Raw genomic sequence first — 21,643 nt, 5'->3', positions numbered from 1 at the left:
GATGACATCACCCTGCACTTCAGCTTCTCTTCAAACTTTTTTGAAAGAATTTAAAAATTATTTAAATACCATTTCGTTGTCACAAAATAGGAAAGCTAGAAGTATTTCATTTTGTAATGACTTTGATTTGTATAATGTAATTGATGCTTAAGTGTCTTACCCTCAAGGTTTTATGGTTTTGTCCTTTGTTCCATGCTTTCTCTTGTATTCTTAACACCTTTATTTCAGTTGACATAATGTATATCTCTGTTACTTTGTATATTATGTGCAAACAATCTGTCAACTCTTTCTTGTATTCTTTTTTGCATTAATAAAAAACAAACAAAAAAACTTACCGTCCAATTAAATCCTCTCTAGAATCCAGAGAGTCCTGCCCCCTACACTATAAATAGACGCTGAAGCTGTGGCTGAAATTCGCATCTTGTTCACAGAGTTAGTATTTTCTGCATGGCGAATGGACCATAGTGCACTATGTAGGGGATAGGGAACGATTCTGACAGTGTACAGTTGAAGTCAGAAGTTTACATACACCTTGCAGAATCTGCAAAATGTTAATTATTGTACCAAAATATGAGGGATCATACAAAATGAATGTTATTTTTTATTTAGTACAGACCTGAATAAGATATTTCACATAAAATACGTTTACATATAGTCCAAAATATATATTTTTTATTTTTTTAAATAAATAAACAACTCAAGTAAAAAAAATAAAAATAAAGTTTACACTTTATTCTTAAACTGTGTTAGTGAATGATCCACAGCTGTGTTTTTTTTTTTTTTTTTGATAGTTGTTCATGAGTCCCTTGTTTGTCCTGAACAGTTAAACTGTTCGTTGTTTTTCATAAAAATCCTTCAGGTCCCACAAATTCTTTTTTTTTTTCCTCGCATTTTTGTGTATTTGAACCCTTTCCAAAAATGACTGTATGGTTTTGAGATCCATGTTTTCACATTGAGGACAACTAAGGGACTCATATGCAGCTATTACAGAAAATGTAATAGTTGCATATGCTCCAGAAAGAAAAAAATATGCATTAAGAGCCAGGGGTGAAAGTTAAAGATCAGGGTAAATTGTACTTACTTTGTCTTCTGGTGAACATGAAGTATCTCTGTAACTTCTGAAGAGCAGTACTAAAAAAAAAAAAAAAAAAAAAAAAAAAGATATTTAGGCAAAATAAGAAAAATTTACACATTTTCATTCTGTTCAAAAGTTTTCACCCCCGGCTCTTAATGCATAGTTTTTCCTTCAGGAGCATCAGTGAGCATTTGAACCTTCTGTATTGGTTGCATATGAGTTCCTCAGTTGTCCTCAGTGTGAAAAGATGAATCTCAAAATCATACAGACATTGTAATATGTACTCTTTTTAAAAGTTGTGTTTTTTCTATAATGTCATTTAAAAAAGTATACTTCTTTTTCACAAGGAAAGCTAAAAGGAGGATAAAAAGCATTTTAAATTGTTCCTCATTCAACAGGCATTGCCTTGTTGACGCTGTTGCTGAAAATCTCCAATAATACTATTAAAATGGAAGACCAGAGGAGAAAGGAGATACATAAAGAATGAATGGCATGTCCTGAAAGAGCCTCAGCCACTCTGTGCCCTATACTCATGAAAAGCCCTGCACTATTTTCATGATTATAATGGATGGTGAGCACTATGTTACAGTGGATTGAATTACACTTAAAGCGTGTGGGTGGGCGGCTGTAGCAGCATGTGCTCTGAGATTCTGACGGGTTACTCCAGGGTCCTCTTTCACCCAGTTTCATGTGGGGCTAGTTTTGTGTGAGTGCCCCAGATTGTACTAGTAAACTCGAGCCCCCTGCCATCACATGGATCCTGTTTTGAGAAACATCCCTCAGATGCAGTTATGCACAAAGCCCCGCCCACCCCTCACGTTCATTGGAGGAATTATGCAGATTGCCTCCCACCCTCTGGTTCTGATTGGGTGGGGGGCGGAGCCACGAAAGGCCAGAGTGCCCACAGCCCGCCTCCTGTTCCACACACAATAACACTGCTTATGTTTTGCAAGAATTTTACATTGGCATTGCTTGAATGTCTTTTGTCTGCCTTCCCCTCTGAAGCCTCTCAGAAGAAGGAGAAAAGTGAAGAGGTGAACAGACTAAACTCCAGAGAGGACACAATGCCAGGCTTGTGATGTTTAAGGTAAGACACAGAACTAAAATATTTAATTTACTGTAAATATTTAAACAAAAATCAACTCATGAGAAAAGCAGTGTTAAAGTTTAAGCAAAAGGTTATTTTTTATAATGTCTTTAAACTCTGCTGCATTTATGTTTTTGTATTATATTAGAATATTTCAAAAAAAGTGTTTTAGTGTAAATTGGGTGTGTCGTTTGCTTCCATTATGATACGTCATTTATTTTGCACAAACAAATTCCTAGGAAGTACACTTTTTTGAGCATCCCAAATGAGATTCAAAGACTTTCCTCTGATGCAGTGATTGCTTCACTAAAACAATAGAGAGATGTCCTGAACTGCTTAGTTTGTGTAACAGGAGCCACTGAACAGGAGGTTTCAATGGTGACTTTAAAACTCTTTTTGAATGTTCCTCAGGCACAGAGTGCTCAAGTTCTCATGTGTTTGATTATTCAGTGAGTCAGAATTTACTTTGCTGCACACATGTCTTCTCATGTAACTGGTGTGCGTGCACATATTGCTGTTGGCAGACAGCCAAGATTGTCGGCATGGTCCAAATGCTGTGGACATGGAAAAAATCCCACAGAGGAGGAGATGGAACAACACTCTAAGGATAAGAACGTGCAAGATAGATAGATAGATAGATAAACAGATAGATAGACAGTAGTTTTTCTGAAAAGTCCAGTAGCAGAGACTCTTCACCACACCCTCTCTCCATAAAGTGAAAGGGTGATGGGGGTCAGGAGCAGGAGAACCAATCTTTGGCTTCAGTCCTCCAGCCAGCTCCAAACGGAGGAGAAAGAATGAGGATCTGAGCCAAGGAAACCACACCGCTTACAGGGCCAAACAGGAAGAGTGAAACGTCTGTCTATTGTGTGTGTTAAAAATGTGAGTGAGTGAGAAAGTGTGTGGGACCAGCAGTTTGTTTTATGTAAAAGTGAATCAGGCCTACTTGAGTTGTTAAATGTGCATGTCAAAACACAGCTAGCAAACCATACGCTATTCAGAGAAGAAAGGGAGAAAAGGTTGTGTCATCTGACACATTTTAGTGATAGCACAAAGAGGAGAGATATGAAAAGACTTTGTTTGGTTGACAGTAAGAAAACACTTCCAGTTGTTGCAGACTAGTTTGAAACTCTCTGCAGGATAAAATGTTTGTTCCTCTCAAGTTTCCAGTTTGGTCTTTTTTTCCATTCTCCAAGCCTGAAATTGTCCGTTCTTTTCAGAGGATGCAGTGTTTCAAATTTTGTTCTTACAGCGGTAGCAGTTTTTAAGTTGTCATGAGTTTCAATCCAATTTGTGGTGTAAGAAAGAATGCAGCGGAGAGAAATACATTTAATGAGAGGAAGGATTTTTTTCCTTAGTGCTGCAAAAAAGAAAAGGGAGCAATAATCATTACTGTGAAACTGAGTGGAGAAATCCTAAATCTAGTAGAATGGCTGAATTAAGACTCCGTATTAAAGTTGTCTGTATGCTAGAAGCAATTCTAGCATATAACTCATCATATAAGTAATTTGTGACCCTAGACCACAAAACCAGTCATAAGGGTCAATTGAGATTTATACATCTCAGGAATAAATAAACTTTCCATTGATGTATGGTTTGTTAGGATAGGACAATATTTGGTTGAGATACAACTATTTGAAAATCTGGAATCTGAGGGTGCAAAAATATCTAAATATTGAGACAAGTTCTTAGCAATGCATATTACTAATCCAAAATTAAGTTTTGATATATTTTTTGTAGGAAATGTACAAAATATCTTTAAGGAACATGAAATAAAAGTGAAATCGATAATTTTGACCCATACAATGAATTTTTGGCTATTGCTACAAATATACCCGTGTTACTTAAGACTGGTTTTGTGGTCTAGGGTCACATTTATATTACAGTTGTTTATAATAGTGGTGCAAATTAATTCACAGCATTAGAAAAGAAATACTCTACTCTATAAGTACTCAAAGGGTTGTAAACATCAAATCCTATGTCATTACACTGGATGTCTCAGGTAGCAAGTTCTTAACATGTCAACAGTCTAACTTTCTTTAACTAAACTAGCAATTTTCAAACTGCTGCTCTGCTTAATTGTTGACCTGAAGAAGAAAACTGACTGTAGAAGACAGTTTAAAGTAAAGCCACCTTAGTGTCCCTCGACAAAAGTGAGATATCAAGCTTATGTAGTTGGAAACGTGTTCACATACTTGCGTACATGCGAGTACATTTCAGGCATTACGTCAGCATATGAGAGAGGTGACAAGGGGTCATGTCAGTCTATGCGCGCCTGTGGGTAAATGTGCATTTACTTGTTTATTTTAACACTGTTTAGGTGTACCTATAAACAGGGGCGTCCGATCTGACAGAGTTTACCTACAAAGCACGTTTCTAGTGATCCTGAAAAGCAGTTCAGGTGTGTTTAATTAGGGCTAGAGCTAAACTCTGCTAGAAGGTGGAATAGACACCCCTGTGTCCGGTGGCTATTTATGGATCTTCAGGATGGAGTGTGTTTCAAACAAGAATCTTGCAGCCCCGTTTTCCTTATCAGCATAAGACTATATCAGCAATGCATTTTTTGCCTGACATGGCCCATATACCTCAATCAGTTCTTTCAGATCAGCCTGCCTTAGCAGCCCCCATTTGTGTGTTTGTCTGGCTGATCTGGCTATTGATAGAGAAGAACGGTAACGGTGGAACAGACAGGTATGAAAGCAGGCATGCTGCAAATTTTGATAAGATGTTTTTTTCTACCAGTGTGAGCCATGCCAAGGTGTGCATCTGTGGGTGTCTGTGTGTATGCGAGCCAGTGGATGTGTTTGGTCTCAGCTATTTGTGTGTTTACTGCATAGCTCACATTGTTTGGGCTGTGGCTGCTTCTGTGGTGCCTTGAAAGTGCTGCGTGGTCAAAGAGAGATAGAGAAAGAGTCTGGCTCTGTAAATCTGCAAAATACTCATGCACAACCTACTTTCATCTCAGCTTGTGTTCCCAGCATTTAGAAGTGCTTGATTCTGTTTCATTTAACACATCAGAGTAACAGCAATGTCTTTTTGTCTTCAGGTGGCAGGAGACACAAACTAAAAACCACATGAAGTTGAAAACAGACTTGTGCTAAGAACAATGGATACCCAAAAAGGTATGAATCACACTTTGTTTAAAAACACATGATACTGCAGATCTTACGGTCTGAATACAGTTGCATACTGTGCATTTCTGCAACTCATCTTTGTGCTTTTCTTTTAGAGAACGGCATCTATCCAAAAGAGAATGGGAGCCAAAGAAGACCACCATCCTATTCTGTAGAGACGCCCTATGGATTCCATCTGGACCTGGACTTTCTCAAGTATGTCGATGACATTGAGAAGGGCAACACCATTAGGAGGGTGCCAATGCAGAGAAGACAAAAAAGACAAAATAATGGCATCCTGTCACGTAACTTAAGCCTTCCGGGATATGGATGCAGAACTACAGAGTGGAACTCAGTCAGCACTTTATGGCCCAAAACCAAACTAGGAGACTCTCAGCAACATTACGAGTTTCGATCTAGTGACAGTGTGTCCACTGGCTATGCCAGGAGGGGAGAACCCATCTACAAGCCCTTCACATCTGCAGAGATGGAGGCTTTTGATGAGCAGCCCTTGGGGTGTTATGTCAGGCCAAATCTCTTGAGAGCGTCCAGTTTACCCTTGACCGTTTTACTGAGAAAACGCTCAGAGTCAACTGAGGATCCAACCAGCCCTAGTAGCCCCAAGGAATATCTAAAGCAGGAAAATGGCTCATCTGAAGATGTATTCCATACCTCTGACAGCAGGATAGGTAGAGCAAACGGGACCCTCCAGCGGCTCACTATGGCTCTGGAACGGGTTGGGGAATTGGAAGAAGAGATCAGAGTCATTCCTGAGCTCAAGGCGCAGATATGTATTTTGCAAGAGGAGCAAGAGAGACTTTTACTGCAGTTACATTACCAAAACAAAACCACCGGGCCACTGTATGTTCCTGCTGCTCCTCTACACATAAACAACTGGGACATTCCTTCATCTGCCAGAGAAAATCAAGACAAAGCAAGTGATGATTGGATGAATCGAGAATATGACCGGTTAGAGGAAAATGTCAAGGCTTCTTCTGAACAAGTTGATGCGATTGCAATGACTTCAACTACTGAGAGAATTCTCCCAGAGATTGAAAAACGTAAGACGGTCTCGCGAGAAAGAGATTTCTTGGATAATGGAGACAAAGCTAAGTCTCTCACTGAGACTCTCCAGAGGAAAGTTGTTTTGCTGGAACAGAAGCTTCATGAACTGGAGGTAGAGCTGGACAAGACAAGAGCTTTGCGGAAGCAGCAAGAAGAGGAGAGTTTTCTCAAGGATGAGAAGATCGTACAGCTTGAAATGGGACTCACACTGGCCAAAGTGATTTCATCTGAGAGCTCCTTAGTAAGTCTCGAACCTGTGGTAGAATTGCAAGAAACATTAGTAAGTGGGCAAGAGATGCCAACAGAGTTGGGAACCGCCCCTCAAGTTTTGGATCAAACTCCAGTTTCTCATGCAGACATGGAGCACCACGTGAAAAGATTGGAAGAGCTCCTTCAGGAGCAGTGGGAGTGCCTTTGCAAAGACGATTCATCAGGGAAAATGTCTTCAGATCACTTGCCTCCACGTGTCTGCACTATTCAAGAGCAGTTAACAACTTTAGTCACCCTTCTTGCCCTCTATGTGTTTCCTACTGGTGATGCCCCAAAACCAGGTATGACTCTGCACTCAACCGCACCTTTAGGGGTCCAACAACTTATCACTGGAGTACTCCAAAAAATCAGGGGTGTCAAAACTCTGGGTCCTGCAGGCTAATTAAACACACCTAAACCAGTAAATAAAGGTCTTACTAGGCATGCTAGAAACTTCTAATTGGAGCTAATCTTGCTCAAAGGGTAATATGCACCTTTTAAGGCAGGAGTCTCCAACCCTGCTCCTTAAGAGTTACCGTCCCATTGACTTCCACTTCAACCCCAATCAAACACACCTGAACCAACTAATCAAGGTGTTCAGGGCTACTCGATAATTACAGACAGTTATTTTGGAGCAGGGTTGGAACTGAAGTCTGCCAGACAGTAGCTCTCCAGGAGCAGGGTTTGAGATCCCTGCTTTTAGGGTTGTTAAGCAAAAAAATTTATTTTTTTGAGGGTACTATCCAAGTGACAAGCTATTTTACAAGCTACCTGGTCTGATGACAAAAACGTACCTTGGGCACTTTTTCACGAGACATGAAATACATACCAATAAGTACATATCACTGCAGTTTCCAAAAAAATAAACACTAGAGGCAGTAAATCTCAGACACCTTTTATTCCTTTTCACACAAAGTATGATTTACAGCTTGATAAAGTGTAATATTTGCACAATTACTTGAAAAATATTATATTATATTATATTATGACTCAAAAACTATTTTAATATGCTGGGAGATTTGAAAACTGATGCTTTTGAATGTTAGCAGGACATATCCAGCTTCATATCTATGGGTTTTCATAGATAGTAGATTTGTTTGGTAGCTCACACAGTACAGAGATGTACTTCTGAAGTGAAGAGCTCCGGTTTAAATCCCGTGTAACTATGGTTAAAAAGAGTTAAAATCTACACACAAGGAAGATTCAAGCGGCGTCTACAAATGCATTTTTATATTGGTTTTGCATTTGTTACCTGTGTTTTAGCGCCACTCAGTGGACTTTTTTATTTGAAACTGCCGTGAAACCTGCAGTAAGGCACGTAAAAATGTGATGCTATAAAGTACCCAGAGGTACGTATTTTTATGAGACTGGGTTGTCTAGTTTACTGACAGTGTATGATGATAATTTGCATGATGGTCTTTTGTGGCTTTTCTGTGAATTGCAAGACTATAAAACAATGGAAGTTCTTCCTGAAGTAGGAGAAAACCCCAAGACAGAACATTTGAAGACAATCAGCATAAGAGACAGGTAAGACAAGGGCAATTTTTTGTAAACACTACTAATGGACTTGGAAAAGAACAGGGGCAGGCAAGTCCCGTCCTAAATAGCCGCTGTCCTGCAGAGTTTAGCTCCAATCCTGAGAAGATCATCTGCCTCTAGCCTTAGTAATCCTGAAAACATTGATTAGCTAGTTCAGGTGTGTTTGATTAGGGTTGGAGCTAAACTCTGCAGGACAGTGGCTCTCTAGGACTGAACTTGCCTACCCCTGAAATAGAAAGTGTTTTCCTGGAGTGCCACAGTATAGTCATACAAAGTGACTTCAAAATGACTTCAGAATACTAATTCTCTTTGACCTTCAACATTTTGAAGTGGGAGCACAGAGACAGAGGGAGTAAGTACTGCTATCAAACTACAAGACCATGCAGAAGTGGATGTTGGCCTCAAGAAGAATACGACTGAAGAAGAAGGCCTATGGACCACTAAAGAAGAAGAATTATGGACCACATGGACTACAGATCCCAGCGTACAAACATTCACAAGTAAAAGTGCAGAATTCAGTTCAAAAGAAGATGCCATAGATGTAGAGACCACAAAACAAGATAATCTGGACATGCAAACAAGTCAGGCGAGAGCTCTAGAGGATCAAACAGAGGAAGAAAGGAAGGGTTGCATTTCTTTGAGCGTGGACTCAGATCAGAAATCCTCAGCAATGAAGGAAAACAGGTGAGATGAATTCATCTTTAGGCGATACAGCAATATGAGATGTAGTCATCTAAATTCTAAACATGAATGAAAACCACCTGTTTTTGTTTTTTTCTAGGGAAGCTGTTGATAAAGATTTCATAGAGGCATGTTATTTCCTGAGAGACCACATGGATAAAGTGTCAGAACCTGATGATGAAATGGTAATATTCCACTTAACTAGTTTATATGTAATAAGCTTGCCTATTTTAGGCAGTGGTGTGTACTAGTTAAGCTAACCAAAAGGTTGCTGGACCAATTCTTGTAGGGAATAAGACATGAACCATCACCACTGAACCCTTGAGCAAGACACATTGGGCCAGATTTACTAAACAGGGCAAATTAGCGTGAGGCTGGAATCCCATAAAAAGTGCCAAAAGGAGAGTAAATTTCTGTGGCTGATGAGCAAATTAAAGAACATAGATGCAGCCAGATCATTTCCATAATGATCAATGCAATCTACCAAGAGCAGTGCAAATTAGACACTATTGCAGCAATTTCAAGCATCCATTTATAAATGCATGCTTTTTTGGGCATTAAATTGACTACCTTAAAGGAAAATTTCAGCCAAAAATGAAAATTCTGTCATTAATTACTCACTCTCATGTTGTTCCAAAATCGTAAGACCTTCGTTCATCTTCAGAACACAAATTAAGCTATTTTTGATGAAATTTGAATGCTTTCTGACCCTCCATAGACAGCAAGTGTCCTTCCATGTTCAAGGTTCAGAAAGGTACCAAGAACATCGACAAAATAGTCAAAGTGACATCAGTTGTTCAACCATAATTTTATGAAACTATGAGAGTACTTTTTGTGCGCAAAAACATAAACATAAATAATAATGACTTTAACAACAATTCTTCTCCTCTGCATCACCCTAGCGCTATATTAGAAATGATCACGACGCGTGCATGTGATCTTTTCAGAAAATAAAAAGTATTCTCGTAGCTTTATAAAATTACAATTGAGCCAATGATGACTATTTTGTCGATGTTCTTGGTACCTTTCTGGACCTTGAAGGTGGAAGGACCCGTGTCTATGGAGGGTCAATGAAGGTCTTACAGGTTTTGGATGAGGGTGAGTAATTAATGACAGATTTTTTTTTTTTTTTTTTTTTGGGGTGAACTAAACAATTTCAGGTACCTCCAGGGACATTGTCCTTGTAATAAGTATACTGTCGGTTGCTTTACTTCGAAGACAAGCACCTGCTAAATGACTATTGACTTCTTCAGCCAAGTTTGACTCTGGTCTTCTTTGCTGATTTTCAGAGCCAGACTCTCACTGTAGTGTTTCAGCAGTGGTTTCACATCTCTGCTGAGGAGGGAGCATGTGCCGATACTGTTGCTTCGTATCTCAATGAGGTTAACTCACAAACACCTACAGTCCTTCAGTTCCTGGTAAACATGGCAGATGATAATGGGAACACCGCCTTGCATTATAGTGTGTCTCATTGTAACTTCAGAATTGTGAAGATCCTTTTAGACACAGGTCAGTGATAATATACTAATTTTTGTCTCATTTTCTTATATTTTTAACTGCTTTAAAATAAATATTTTAAAACAGGTCTTTCATTATCGTGTGGGAAATTACATTATGGAATCTTTGATTTCTTTGAAGCTAATGAAAGCAAAACACATACACTGTTCTTGCTGTGATTGCAATCTATAACTATTCCAAAACCAAGCTAAAGTAGCTGCCTACCCAGACAGCATTTTATTCCTTCACTTAAATTAGTACTGACAAGTATCAATAGAGAGGTGCAGAAAGGAGTTCTAAAAGAGAGAAGAGAACGAATTTTTGGAAATAAGTGGTTAATACAAGCCCATATTTTCCCATGTTTTATTCTATGCAATAAAATACTTCAGTAATAGACACATTTTCAAAGCTTTCATCTCTCTGGAAAAAGTTGGTTGCTTAACAAGTGGCTAAATGGAGCTATAGGAGTGTCTCAAACTTTCCAGCTTATCTTGGATAATGGATTATAAAATGTTTTCACGACATCAATCGGCAATATTGGCGGCACTGAATGTAAACAATGCCACTGAACCGAGTGAAACTCACATATTTTGCTGATTATTGCTGCTGAAATTGGTCAATTATTGTCATGTTTTGGGATTTATAATTGGTTGGACTGGGAAAAACATTTGGAGTACTATAGACTGCTTATAACAAATCAAGGAGAAGAGTGGAAAAACTGTCTGAGGAACAAAAGGCGTTTGTGGTTGGCCAAACCGAACCAGGATTTCCAGGGCAAGAATCTTGACATTTGTGTTTGTTCTTATAATTTTCAGTCAGGTAGTTGAAATATTAGACTAATATCTTAATTAATACTGCTCGCATGTATCTTTACCACCTATTAACTTTAGTTTGTCAAAATATTGCGCCCTTTCCTGCTTAATAAGTCCTTCTCTATATGATTTAGCAGCTTCCACACATTTTTCCATGGTTTAGACAGCATAATTTGGCAGAACAATGTATTTAGTAGTACATTAACCATGCAATTCATATTCATATGAGTATCTCCAATATGGCAGTGCATCCGGGTAACTGACCAAACTGTGACATAAGTGCAAACCCTCTATAACTCTAACTTTTGAAAAATTTGGTTGCTAACAAGAGGCAAATAAAGCTATAGAAGTACTCAAACTTTCCACTTCATCTTGGACAAAAGATTATTTGTGTGTGCTATGTCATTTTATGCTTTGCATATAGCATGGTTAGCTTAGCAACATGCTAACATCAAACTCTTAATAAATCAATCATCAGTTGTGTGTCTTTTGTACTTCTGGAGTACTGCTGTATTTTTAGTGTGGTGCACATGTTGCTGCCTATGTAGAGCATTCCAAATCTGTCACTTGTTGAGTTCCATTTAATTTTGGATGCTGCCCTAGAAGGTGGTACTCTGGTGAAAAAAAACAGCTAAAACCAGCCTAGGCTGGTTGGCTGGTTTTAGCTGGTCAACCAACCTGGTTTTAGCTGGTCATAGCTGGTCAGCAGGGTGGTTTTAGAGGGGTTTTGGCCACTTTTCCAGCCTGGCCAGGCTGGTCTTAGCTGGTCAGGCTGGGAAACCACCAGCTAAAACCAGCCTGACCAGCCTGGGAGACCAGCTAAAACCAGCTACTTCCAGCTTAAACCAGCCATGGCTGGTTTTAGCTATTTTTTTCAGCAGGGTAGATAGGATGGCATCTCACTAGGGTTTGAAACAGAGCTATTTTGTCCAAATACAGCTTTTTTTTTTTTTTGACTGTTCACCATGTGGTTGCCCTGCTTCCATCTTAAATTTCTCAGCATCAATTACATTAACCATTACACATTAAAATTTCATTACAGTACAAAAAGTGCCAATTTGTACATATTTAGATATTTAAAGGACACTTTCTGTGCTTTCTTCCTCTTAACCTTAGGTGTATGTGAAGTGGACCTGAGAAACAAGTCTGGTTACACAGCAATCATGCTGGCCTCCTTGACAGCTGTAGAATCACCAGGGGACATGAAAGTGGTCCAGCAGCTGATGGAGCTTGGTGACGTCAACGCCTGTGTTGGCCAGGTGATGGGTGGCATTAGCCAATTGGCACTGTGTACACTTTCTATCAAAATGATTTGTTTGAAATGGACTGCTTATTTGCATAAGATTTGGCATGTTCTGTAATGTTTCAGAAGATGAATGTGTTTGCTTCTGTTGTAAACAAATGTGTCTTTAGGTGGGACAAACGGCTCTTCACTTGGCAGTAAGACAAGGACATGTCTCAACGGTGCGTCTCCTGCTAGAACAGGGAGCAGATCCTAATGCCCAGGATCATGCAGGAACCACTCCACTGATCAGCGCTTGTGATCGGGGACATGTCAATATTGTGCAAATTTTGTTAGAGGAAGCAAACTGCGATGTCAATTTGAAAGACAAGGTAATTTCTTATGCATGCTTGTCCAAAGCTTAAAGGGAATCAGGCCATTAAGACTTGTATGGCTTAATATAACATTAGTAATGTCTCTTACTGAAATATGTAGTAGTAAACCTATGAAAGGCTTATGCTATTTAAAGAAGCCACATTGTTTTATGCCAATTTTGGACCACTATTTCAATGACATGATGTAACGATCGGCCTTATTGGTAGATGTTACTTAGATTTAAAAGGGGTCAGATTAGGCTGTGTGAGGTAAAATAAGTGTTTTAAAAAGATGAGACAACGACAAAAGTAAAGTGCATAAATAAATGTATTTACAATATTCACAAGGAACTAAAACAACACCGTAAAACCAGAATAACTTAGGCTGTTAAAAGCAGATTGTCCATTCAAATCATACCCTAAAACAGTCCTTAAGAATCCTAGTTGGTTGAAAGCTCCAAGTAAAAGGTGTCCAACGGTGTATATACAATCCAAAGAAGTGTTGTCCAATAAAAGTGATGCTGGAATGGTAAGTCCTTAAAAGAAACTCCACAATCCAGTGTTTGGTCAGTGACCCTGATTGTTTGACATGCTGCTTCCTTTATACTGTTTAGTTCCTGATTCCTGTCATGTGACTGATCACATGACAAGCAGACCCAGACTCACTTAAAGACATACACACATTAAAATGGTTAAGAGGAATAAAATGGCTAAGACAACATGAAAACCTATTAAAACTCAAATATACATAAAATCATAATATATCGAGCAGGTTAAAACATGCGTCCTTGTGTGACAGTGTCACAATGAAATGGTTGCACTTGGTGAGCTACTGATGCTACATGTTGCTATATTTACCGCAACACAACTCTGTCAAAATACTGATACAATGCCACATTGTGTGGCTTTTGGTTGTAATTTTCAGTCAAATGGGCAACAAGAGAAGCTTTGTAAGTTTTTACTACTTTCCTAGTGATAGGAAGAGGAGAAAAGAATGTGAAGATGCCTGTGGATGAATAAAACTTCCTAAAGACCCGTGTCTGTGTTCACTCCACTTCAGCCCTTATGGCTTTGAGGCTTTTAGTAGATCACAGCTACTGAAAGTGCTTACAAACAGCAGAGACAAGAAACTCTAGATCAGGGGTCACCAAACTTGATCCTGGAGGGCCGGTGTCCTGCAGAGTTTAGCTCCAACTTGCCTCAACACACCTGCCTGGAGGCTTTAAGTATATCTATTAAGACCTTGATTAGCTGGTTCAGGTGTGTTTGATTAGGGTTGGAGCTAAACTCTGTAGGATACCGGCCCTCCAGGACCGAGTGTGGTGACCCCTGCTCTAGATTCTATCCTGGCAGTATTGTAAACATTCTGATGCTTGCCATGATGCCGCAGCCACTGAAAGAGTTTCTCAGTGTGAATTTCACTCGATATTCGGGTGCGTTTAGACTCCTTGTAGGAAAAATCAACGGTATGGCATTTGGTTGAAGCCTACGCTTATATCCATCGCCATCTGTGAACTCTTGCAGTAGCTGTGGTCATTGTATCAGTATGTGGTAAAACTGGTAAAAATATCAATAGTTAGCGCCAGTAGCTCACCGAGGGCAACCATTTCACGTCATTAAAATAATGGTGCCCCTCATAGTCCAAAATATGTATAAATGATGTGGATTTTTTAAATAACGCAAATCTTTTATGGGTTTTCGGTTACATATTTCAGTAAGAGGCAAAATTTACGTTATATTAAGCCATACAAGTCTTAATACCCAGGGTTCCCTTTAAAATAAAATAAAAACACCTAACCATACATTTATTGAACAGTATAAAGGGATAATATAACAATTTCAATAACACACGTTTACAGAAGATTTATGGGGAATCATATCAACTTGTGGAAAATGGGCATCCGATGACCCCTTTGAGAAACTGAGATAAGCCAGAGTCAACTGTATAAGTCAGTTGTGGCACAGAGCTGTCCCTAAATTTCATAAAAATGCTGCATTTGTCAGTCTTCAATATTTTTGTTGAAGAAACACAATGACACTTTATGGGAGGAAGACAACAGCTCTAAGTTCAGCGTGGTTAAAGGGCAACAGTGATCTGTTTCTGCGAGGCAGTTGATCTGTAAAAAAGTGCCACCTGCTGGACACAATCTTGTCTGAACTCTGATCAGTTCAAATGGCCAGTTCATGTTAACATGTTATCAGCCTCATGCTCTTCATACAAACAACAACAGAAACTGACAGCCACCAGTGTACAAATAATGCTTACAAAGTGTTGGTCTAATCACTTTCTGTGTCAGAGAAATCCTTGCTTGGCAGCTGAAATAATCCCACACAGAGGTGGCTTCATCAGTTCTATATGAGAGAAAGACAAAGAGAAAGAGAAAGAAAAAGCAAGCGAGAGAATGTGGAGGCATGTAAGACAAAATGAGAGCTGTCAAGTCTGCTCCCCCACAGCTGAAACTAGAGCGTTAGTCAGGTCACATCACATTACAACTGACGAGCTGCTCTGAGAACTAATAAATCCTCTGAAACACAGAGCAGGTGCTGGAGAGATTTCCTGCAATCTCTCAGACAGAAGCTTCCTGTATAATACCCACCTGCTTGATTTTCACATACAGTATAACTGCCATAGTTATGTCAGTTCATGTACTTGGTTTATCCCATTGTCTCCCCCCGTTGTTCCATGGATTTTGGTTTCTTCCTGATTGTGTTCACCTGTCTGTAATGATTAGTTTCCCTTTATAAGTCTGTCTTTGAGTTTAGTTTACTGTCGGTCTTTGCTTCATGTTTTACGTTTGGTGTGTGGAGATTCTTTGTGTTCCTGATCTGTCAGTTCCTTGGATTATATTAAAAGACTTTGTGTTTGTTAAATCGTGTATCGTCTCGTCTCATCCAGCACCGCACCGTAACAATAACATTAAGGAAATTATGAATAATTACTAGTGATAGTAATATTTGTGTGTGTGTGCTTGGTTGTGCATATAGAGGGTTTACACTTGCCTATTGGTGATACTTGAATGTACACAACAGCATGGATTGCATGGTTAATGTACTATTGAATATGTCATTCTTCTAATTCATGCTGTCTAAACCATAGAACAAACGTGTGGAAGCTGCTAAAGCATATAGAGAAAGACTTAGTAAGCAGGAAAGGGCACAATATTTTGACAAACTAAAGTTAATAGATAGTAAGATACATACAAGCAGTATTAAGTAAGATATTAGCCTAATATTCGATCTAACTGACTGGAAATGATAAGAACAAACACGATTTTGTCAAGATTCTTGCTCTGAAAATCCTGGTTCATTTTGGCCAACCACAAACGCATTTTGTTCTTCAGAAAGTTTTTTGCTCTCTTCTCCTTGATTTGTTATAACTTTTGTCAGTCTATAGTACTTACAGTACTTACTACTGTAACTACAGTTAGTACAGCCCAAAACATGACAATAATTGACCATTTCAGCAGCAATAATTAGCAAAATATGCAAGTTTCATTTGGTTGAATGGCATTGTTTACATTCAGTGCCGCCAATATTTTTAGATCATGAAAACACTCTATACGTATATGGGCCATTCTACAGAACTGCAAACTGCTGTCCCACAACCCAAAAACACTTTTAAAAAAGCATTTAAGTATTCAAATCTTAGATGTTTACTAAGATCATTTTATTATCTATTGAAACCATAGACTGTAAAAAAATTTGGATGTAGTATCCGTGACGTCAACCGTAAGTTTCTGAAGAGCGTTTTTGAAGCCTATAGTGGGCGGGATTTGGCCGTCGCCATCTTGGAGAATGCGTCACCGTGCGTCACTCCCGGATAATTCAAAATGGGCAAAAAGGCGGGACGTGGGTGGAGCTGGTTGCTGAAACCACGCCCTAGCGCGACAGTGGTGACAGCAGCGGCAAACCCCCTGTCACTCAAGTAGCCACGCCCTTAATTATGCTGAACTTTAAGGCTTAATATAACTTAAATGGATGAGTTATAAAAAAATTCACCCCCCTCACAGTTGACATGAAGGGCAAAACTAGCTATATAGACCAAAACCACTTTTTGTACCAGGCTGTAAACATACTTTTTTCTGCTGTAAATTTGGACATTTTAACATGCAGCCAGTCCCTAGCGATTTTTTATGTCACTAACGAAACATCTGTGTTTTAGTGCATTGGTTAAGATAGGGTGACCATATTCTGAGAATCCAAAAAGAGGACACCCTCCCCAGGATGGGCTTGACCCCCCCCCCCCCCTTTCTGTTAGAACTGAATCTTATATCAAAACCTTATTGCCTTGTAAAAATATCATCTCTCTTAGTCTTTTCTTTTCTTCTCTTTGCAATTCGTCTGTGAAACTACATTTGCGTTTCGGCATGTTAGTGACACACAGCTCTTGCAGAGCAGCTCCTCGTTTGTTTGATTGGGTCTTTCACGTCATCAGACAGGTACCTCAGAATAATGCCAGTGGGCAGTGGCTGCATTTAAAGTGTTGAATTAATGACGGTCAGTGAAATGAGGTAAAAAACCCGGACATTTTATGATATTTTCCAAAATCCCCCCGGACATAATTTTATAGCCAAAAAGGAGGACATGTCCGGGTAAAAGAGGACGTATGGTCACCCTAGTTAAGACTGATTTTAACTACACCCCTACATTTATGATCAGGAAATATTTATGTATCACTTTCTTCCATGTCTACATGGTGAATAGATAGGCCCCATCATTTTGAGGTAAATGTGTTCAAAAGTCTAAAAAATCTGTGTGTAACTTTAAAGAATGTCACTACCGAACACAATTTTTCTATAATTAAACACTTTTTTGGCAGTTATTCCATAAAATTTAATTTTGATATGTGTACAACTCTTCAGAACTGTGCTAGCTAACCATGTGCTGATTAGCATCTTTGAGATAGCTTCAAAAGTAACTCAATTTGTCACTACTGAAACAGACAGGTAACATTTGGTGATGTTTTGGTAGTGACATCTTTTTTTTTTTTTTGTGTTATCCCATAAAATTGTCACTACTGTAACAGTCACGACCGAAACATGCCATCACCCTGCTGAAAAAACCCCCCAGCTAAAACCAGCCTGGTTGGCTGGGCTTAGCTGGTTTCAGCTGGAAGTAGCTGGTTTTAGCTGGTCTCCCAGCCAACGAGCCTACGCTGGTTTTACCTGTTTTTTCCAGCAGGGCATTGTTTTGGTAGTGACAATAGGGACACATAATCCTCATATTTGGGGGGAAATAAACACATTTTAACACAGTTATGCAAATTTGTAGTATTTTAGTAGTGTATTACTATGTAAGCTAAAATTCTTAAAATGTGATGTGGTCGCTACCAAAACATTACTGTCACTATTAAAAATGTGCTGTAATGACTGAAACATGGAATGTTTTGTCAAAAATAAAGTATACTGAATTATCAACTAAGATGTTTGGTTCAATGTACATTTAAACTAATTAATCCTTAAGTTTGAAATCAGTATGATCACCTTTTTACCTTTTACAATGAAAAATTAACTGCACAATTACTAGAAATCTGTACAATTTGCGTACATACAAAATTTGTGCAAAAATCTAAATCTGATTTATTTTTAGAAATGAAAGTGGCCATGTAAGAATTGAAAATCTCAATTTCAATGGAAAAAAAAAAGGCACATTTAACACTGATTTGAATGCAATCCTTTACTAGCCTTGTAGCGCTATGATAAAGACAGACATGCTGTTTAGATCTCTGTAGATGTCATGTAGTGTATCATATTCATATATCTCTGTTTTGTCTCTAGGGTGGACGCAGTGCGTTATCTCTGGCGACACAGGCCTCTCACACAGAGATAGCAGACCTCCTGAAAGCCCGCACAGAAACCAAGAACGCAGACAAATGCAAGGTATCTTAGAATGGAGATTGAGACCTTTCAGTCATTTATACTTCAGTAATCATTCATGTACAGTTACTGCTAAAAAGAAAATCAGCAATAAAATGTCAATATTATAAAGTCAAGAAGACAGTAGTTTGCTAATGTAAAGCTTGTCAATGTAAATATATAACTGTCGCAAAACTGACAATAACAGTTAAAGGTGCATCTTTCCCCACACAATGTTTTGTAACCAACCCAGTTTCATTCTTATGTCAATAAATTAAACTATTCTATAAAACTAGTCCAGATAAATCCTTTGAGTGGTTGACTGTTTATTTTAAGACGAACACAATCTGCATATCCACTGAATGCCTCACAAATCTTCTGACATCTTCAAAGCAGCATGATTTGCTTATCTGGAGGATTCATTTCAGTACGGTAAATCATCTGAAGAGAATCCTTTAACATGGACAACTAAATATACACAAAGTCACAGTGGAAAAGGTAAACATACTAAGCTGTTGATATAAAGTGGTATAAACAACCCAGGGCAAACTTGTAGCTTGATGTATATTTCGTGCCACAGTGGAATTATTAAAAACCTAATATTTTTTACTGTAGCGACACGATTCCTGAGGCGATCCAGCCAGACAGTTTAATATAGGAATGAATTAACATAATGAGTTTTAAAGGAGACTTCTACCTGAACAGCCTCAACAAATGGGTCACACTTGCAAATAAATATCAACCAAATGTGAAATTAAACACCTATTATATAAGATGAAATATACAGTATCTCACAAAAGTGATTTCCCCCCTTCACATTTCAGCAACAATTTTAGTATATCCTCTCCAGGGACAATATTATACAAATGAAACTTGGACATATTTTAGAGTCACTGTGCAGCTTGCATAGCAGTATAGATTTACTGTCCCCTGAAAATAACTCAACATGCAGCTATTATTGTCAAAATAGCTGGCAACAAAAGTGAGTACACCCTAAGTCAACTTGTCAAAACTGTGTCCAAAGTGTCAATATTTTGTGTCAGCACCATTGTTATCTAGGACTGCCTTAATCCTGCTGGGCATGGAATTGACCAGAGCTGCACAGGTTGTTGCTGGGATCCTCTTCCATTCCTCTATAATGACATTATGGAGCTGCTGGACGTTAGACACATGGTGCTTCTCCACCTTCCACCTGAGGATGCCCCACAGGTGCTTAATAGGGTTCAGGTCTGGAGACATACTTCGCCACTCCATCACCATCACTTTCAGCTTCCTTAGCAAGGCAGCCAAACAATTTTATCTTATAGTCTCCTCAGACCACAGGACATGGTTCCAGTAATTCATGCTCTTGGACAGGTTGTCTTCAGCAAACCGTTTGCGGGCTTTCTTGTGAGCCAGCTTCAGAAGAGGCTTCCTTCAAACCGACTGTGCAGTGTATGGTCTGAGCACTGACAAGCTGACCTTCTACTTCTGCAACCCTTAAAGCAATGCTGGCAGCACTCATGCATCTGTTTTTTTTAAGACAGGTTCTGCACCTGACACACAGAACTTCATTGATCGACCCTTGCGAGGCCTATTCCGAATGGAACCCGTTTTGGAAAACCTCTATATGATCCTGGCCACTAGTGTAACTCAGATTCAGGGTGTTACTGAACCTATTATAGCCTAGGCTATCTTTGTGGAGAGCAACAATTATAATTTTCAAATCCTCAGAGAGTTCTTTGCCATAAGATGCCATGTTGAACATCCAGTGGTCAGTATGAGAGAATTGTACTCAAAGCACCAATTTTTAACTGCTCTAATACAAGATACACAACTTTGTATGGTCCTGTCAAGCAGACAAAAAACATTAACATGATGAATAGGACATGTGGCTTTGCATGATTAAACAACATATTGCTGTTATCACTTAGGGTGTACTCACTTTTGTCGCCAGCTATTTTGACAATAATGGACAGTAATTCTATACTGCTATACAAGCTGCACAGTGACTCTAAAATATATCCAAGTTTCATTTCTATAGTATTGTCCCTTGAGAAGATATACTAAAATGGTTGAGGAAATGTGAGGGGTGTACTCACTTTTGTGAGGTACTGTTAGTCTCAGGTGTCCCCACAATGTGTCTGTGAAGTTTCAACTCAAAATAGCCCACAGATGACTTATTATATAATTTTGATATGAAAATGCCTATTTTGATTGGACGCAGAAACACGCATGTCTCTTTAAATGCAAATGAGCTGCTGCTCCCCGCCCCCTTTTTCAGAAAAGAGCTGTGCCTTTACAGCTTGTACCTCAGATACTCTGCTAAAAAACATCTGTCTGGTTTTGATTATTATGTCTATCATGTTGAAATCATGCCTTTTAAACCATATTAGTTTAAACTTCTAATAAAGCCAGAAAGTGGCTGTCACACAGCATGTGAGTACTAAAGACTTTCATGTCTTATTGCGCTTAAACAGTCAAATACACACAAGTTTATGTTAAAAAAAAACACAGGAGTTACAAAAACAGTCAGCAGCGTAATAGTAAATAAATCAATAAATCCACTGCTCTCGTCCTCTCTGAGGCTGGGACTGTAAATAGTTTTCTGTGCTCATCTGTGCAGCCAACAACAGAACAGTTAGCATGCTTTGCTTGAACTTTTGCTGGTACACCGTTGTCGCTTGTGAAAACATAAAGACAAAAAGATGTGGTGGTGCCGTGGGTGGAAATGTGCTGATTAAGGGGCGGAAATATTATAATAAGATCCGAAATCTGACGCACTTGTTTTTTTTACATGCTTTCAGACAAAAAGGTACCAAAAAGTTGCAGAGTTGTCCTTTTTTAGGTTTTCTGGGTTGGTAGATGCACTGAACATAGCACTTGAACATAGAAAATGTCAGATGTTGCCTTTAAAACATTAATGTTATGTACCAAACAACAACAACAACAACAACAAAAAAACATTTAAAATATTTAAGTTCAATAAAAAAAACAAATGGCAGCAGATTTTTAATTGATTTTTATATCAATCTATAGAGAGACATATAAAGAGAAACATTTGAAATACAATGAGACCATTATGCCACAATAAA

The 21,643-nt window shown here is 38.7% G+C and overlaps 1 protein-coding gene across 1 annotated transcript; it reads left to right on the top strand.

Annotated features, from left to right (window-relative positions):
- The first annotated feature begins 2,027 nt into the window (after positions 1-2,027).
- On the top strand, positions 2,028-18,861 carry LOC141344646 (KN motif and ankyrin repeat domain-containing protein 4-like). Its single transcript, XM_073849522.1, has 10 exons — positions 2,028-2,162; positions 5,209-5,284; positions 5,392-6,891; positions 8,035-8,116; positions 8,459-8,812; positions 8,910-8,994; positions 10,099-10,318; positions 12,235-12,377; positions 12,532-12,732; positions 18,492-18,861. The coding sequence occupies exons 2-10, from the start codon at positions 5,269-5,271 to the stop codon at positions 18,600-18,602; spliced, it is 2,712 nt and encodes a 903-aa protein (XP_073705623.1). The 5' UTR covers positions 2,028-2,162; positions 5,209-5,268; the 3' UTR covers positions 18,603-18,861.
- The last annotated feature ends 2,782 nt before the right edge of the window (positions 18,862-21,643 follow it).

This window comes from Garra rufa, chromosome 10, assembly GCF_049309525.1.
Source record: "Garra rufa chromosome 10, GarRuf1.0, whole genome shotgun sequence".
In the NCBI taxonomy this organism is placed as follows: Eukaryota; Metazoa; Chordata; class Actinopteri; order Cypriniformes; family Cyprinidae; genus Garra; species Garra rufa.
Note: the sequence above shows the minus strand (reverse complement) of the source record. Positions and strands in the feature narration are given on the sequence as shown.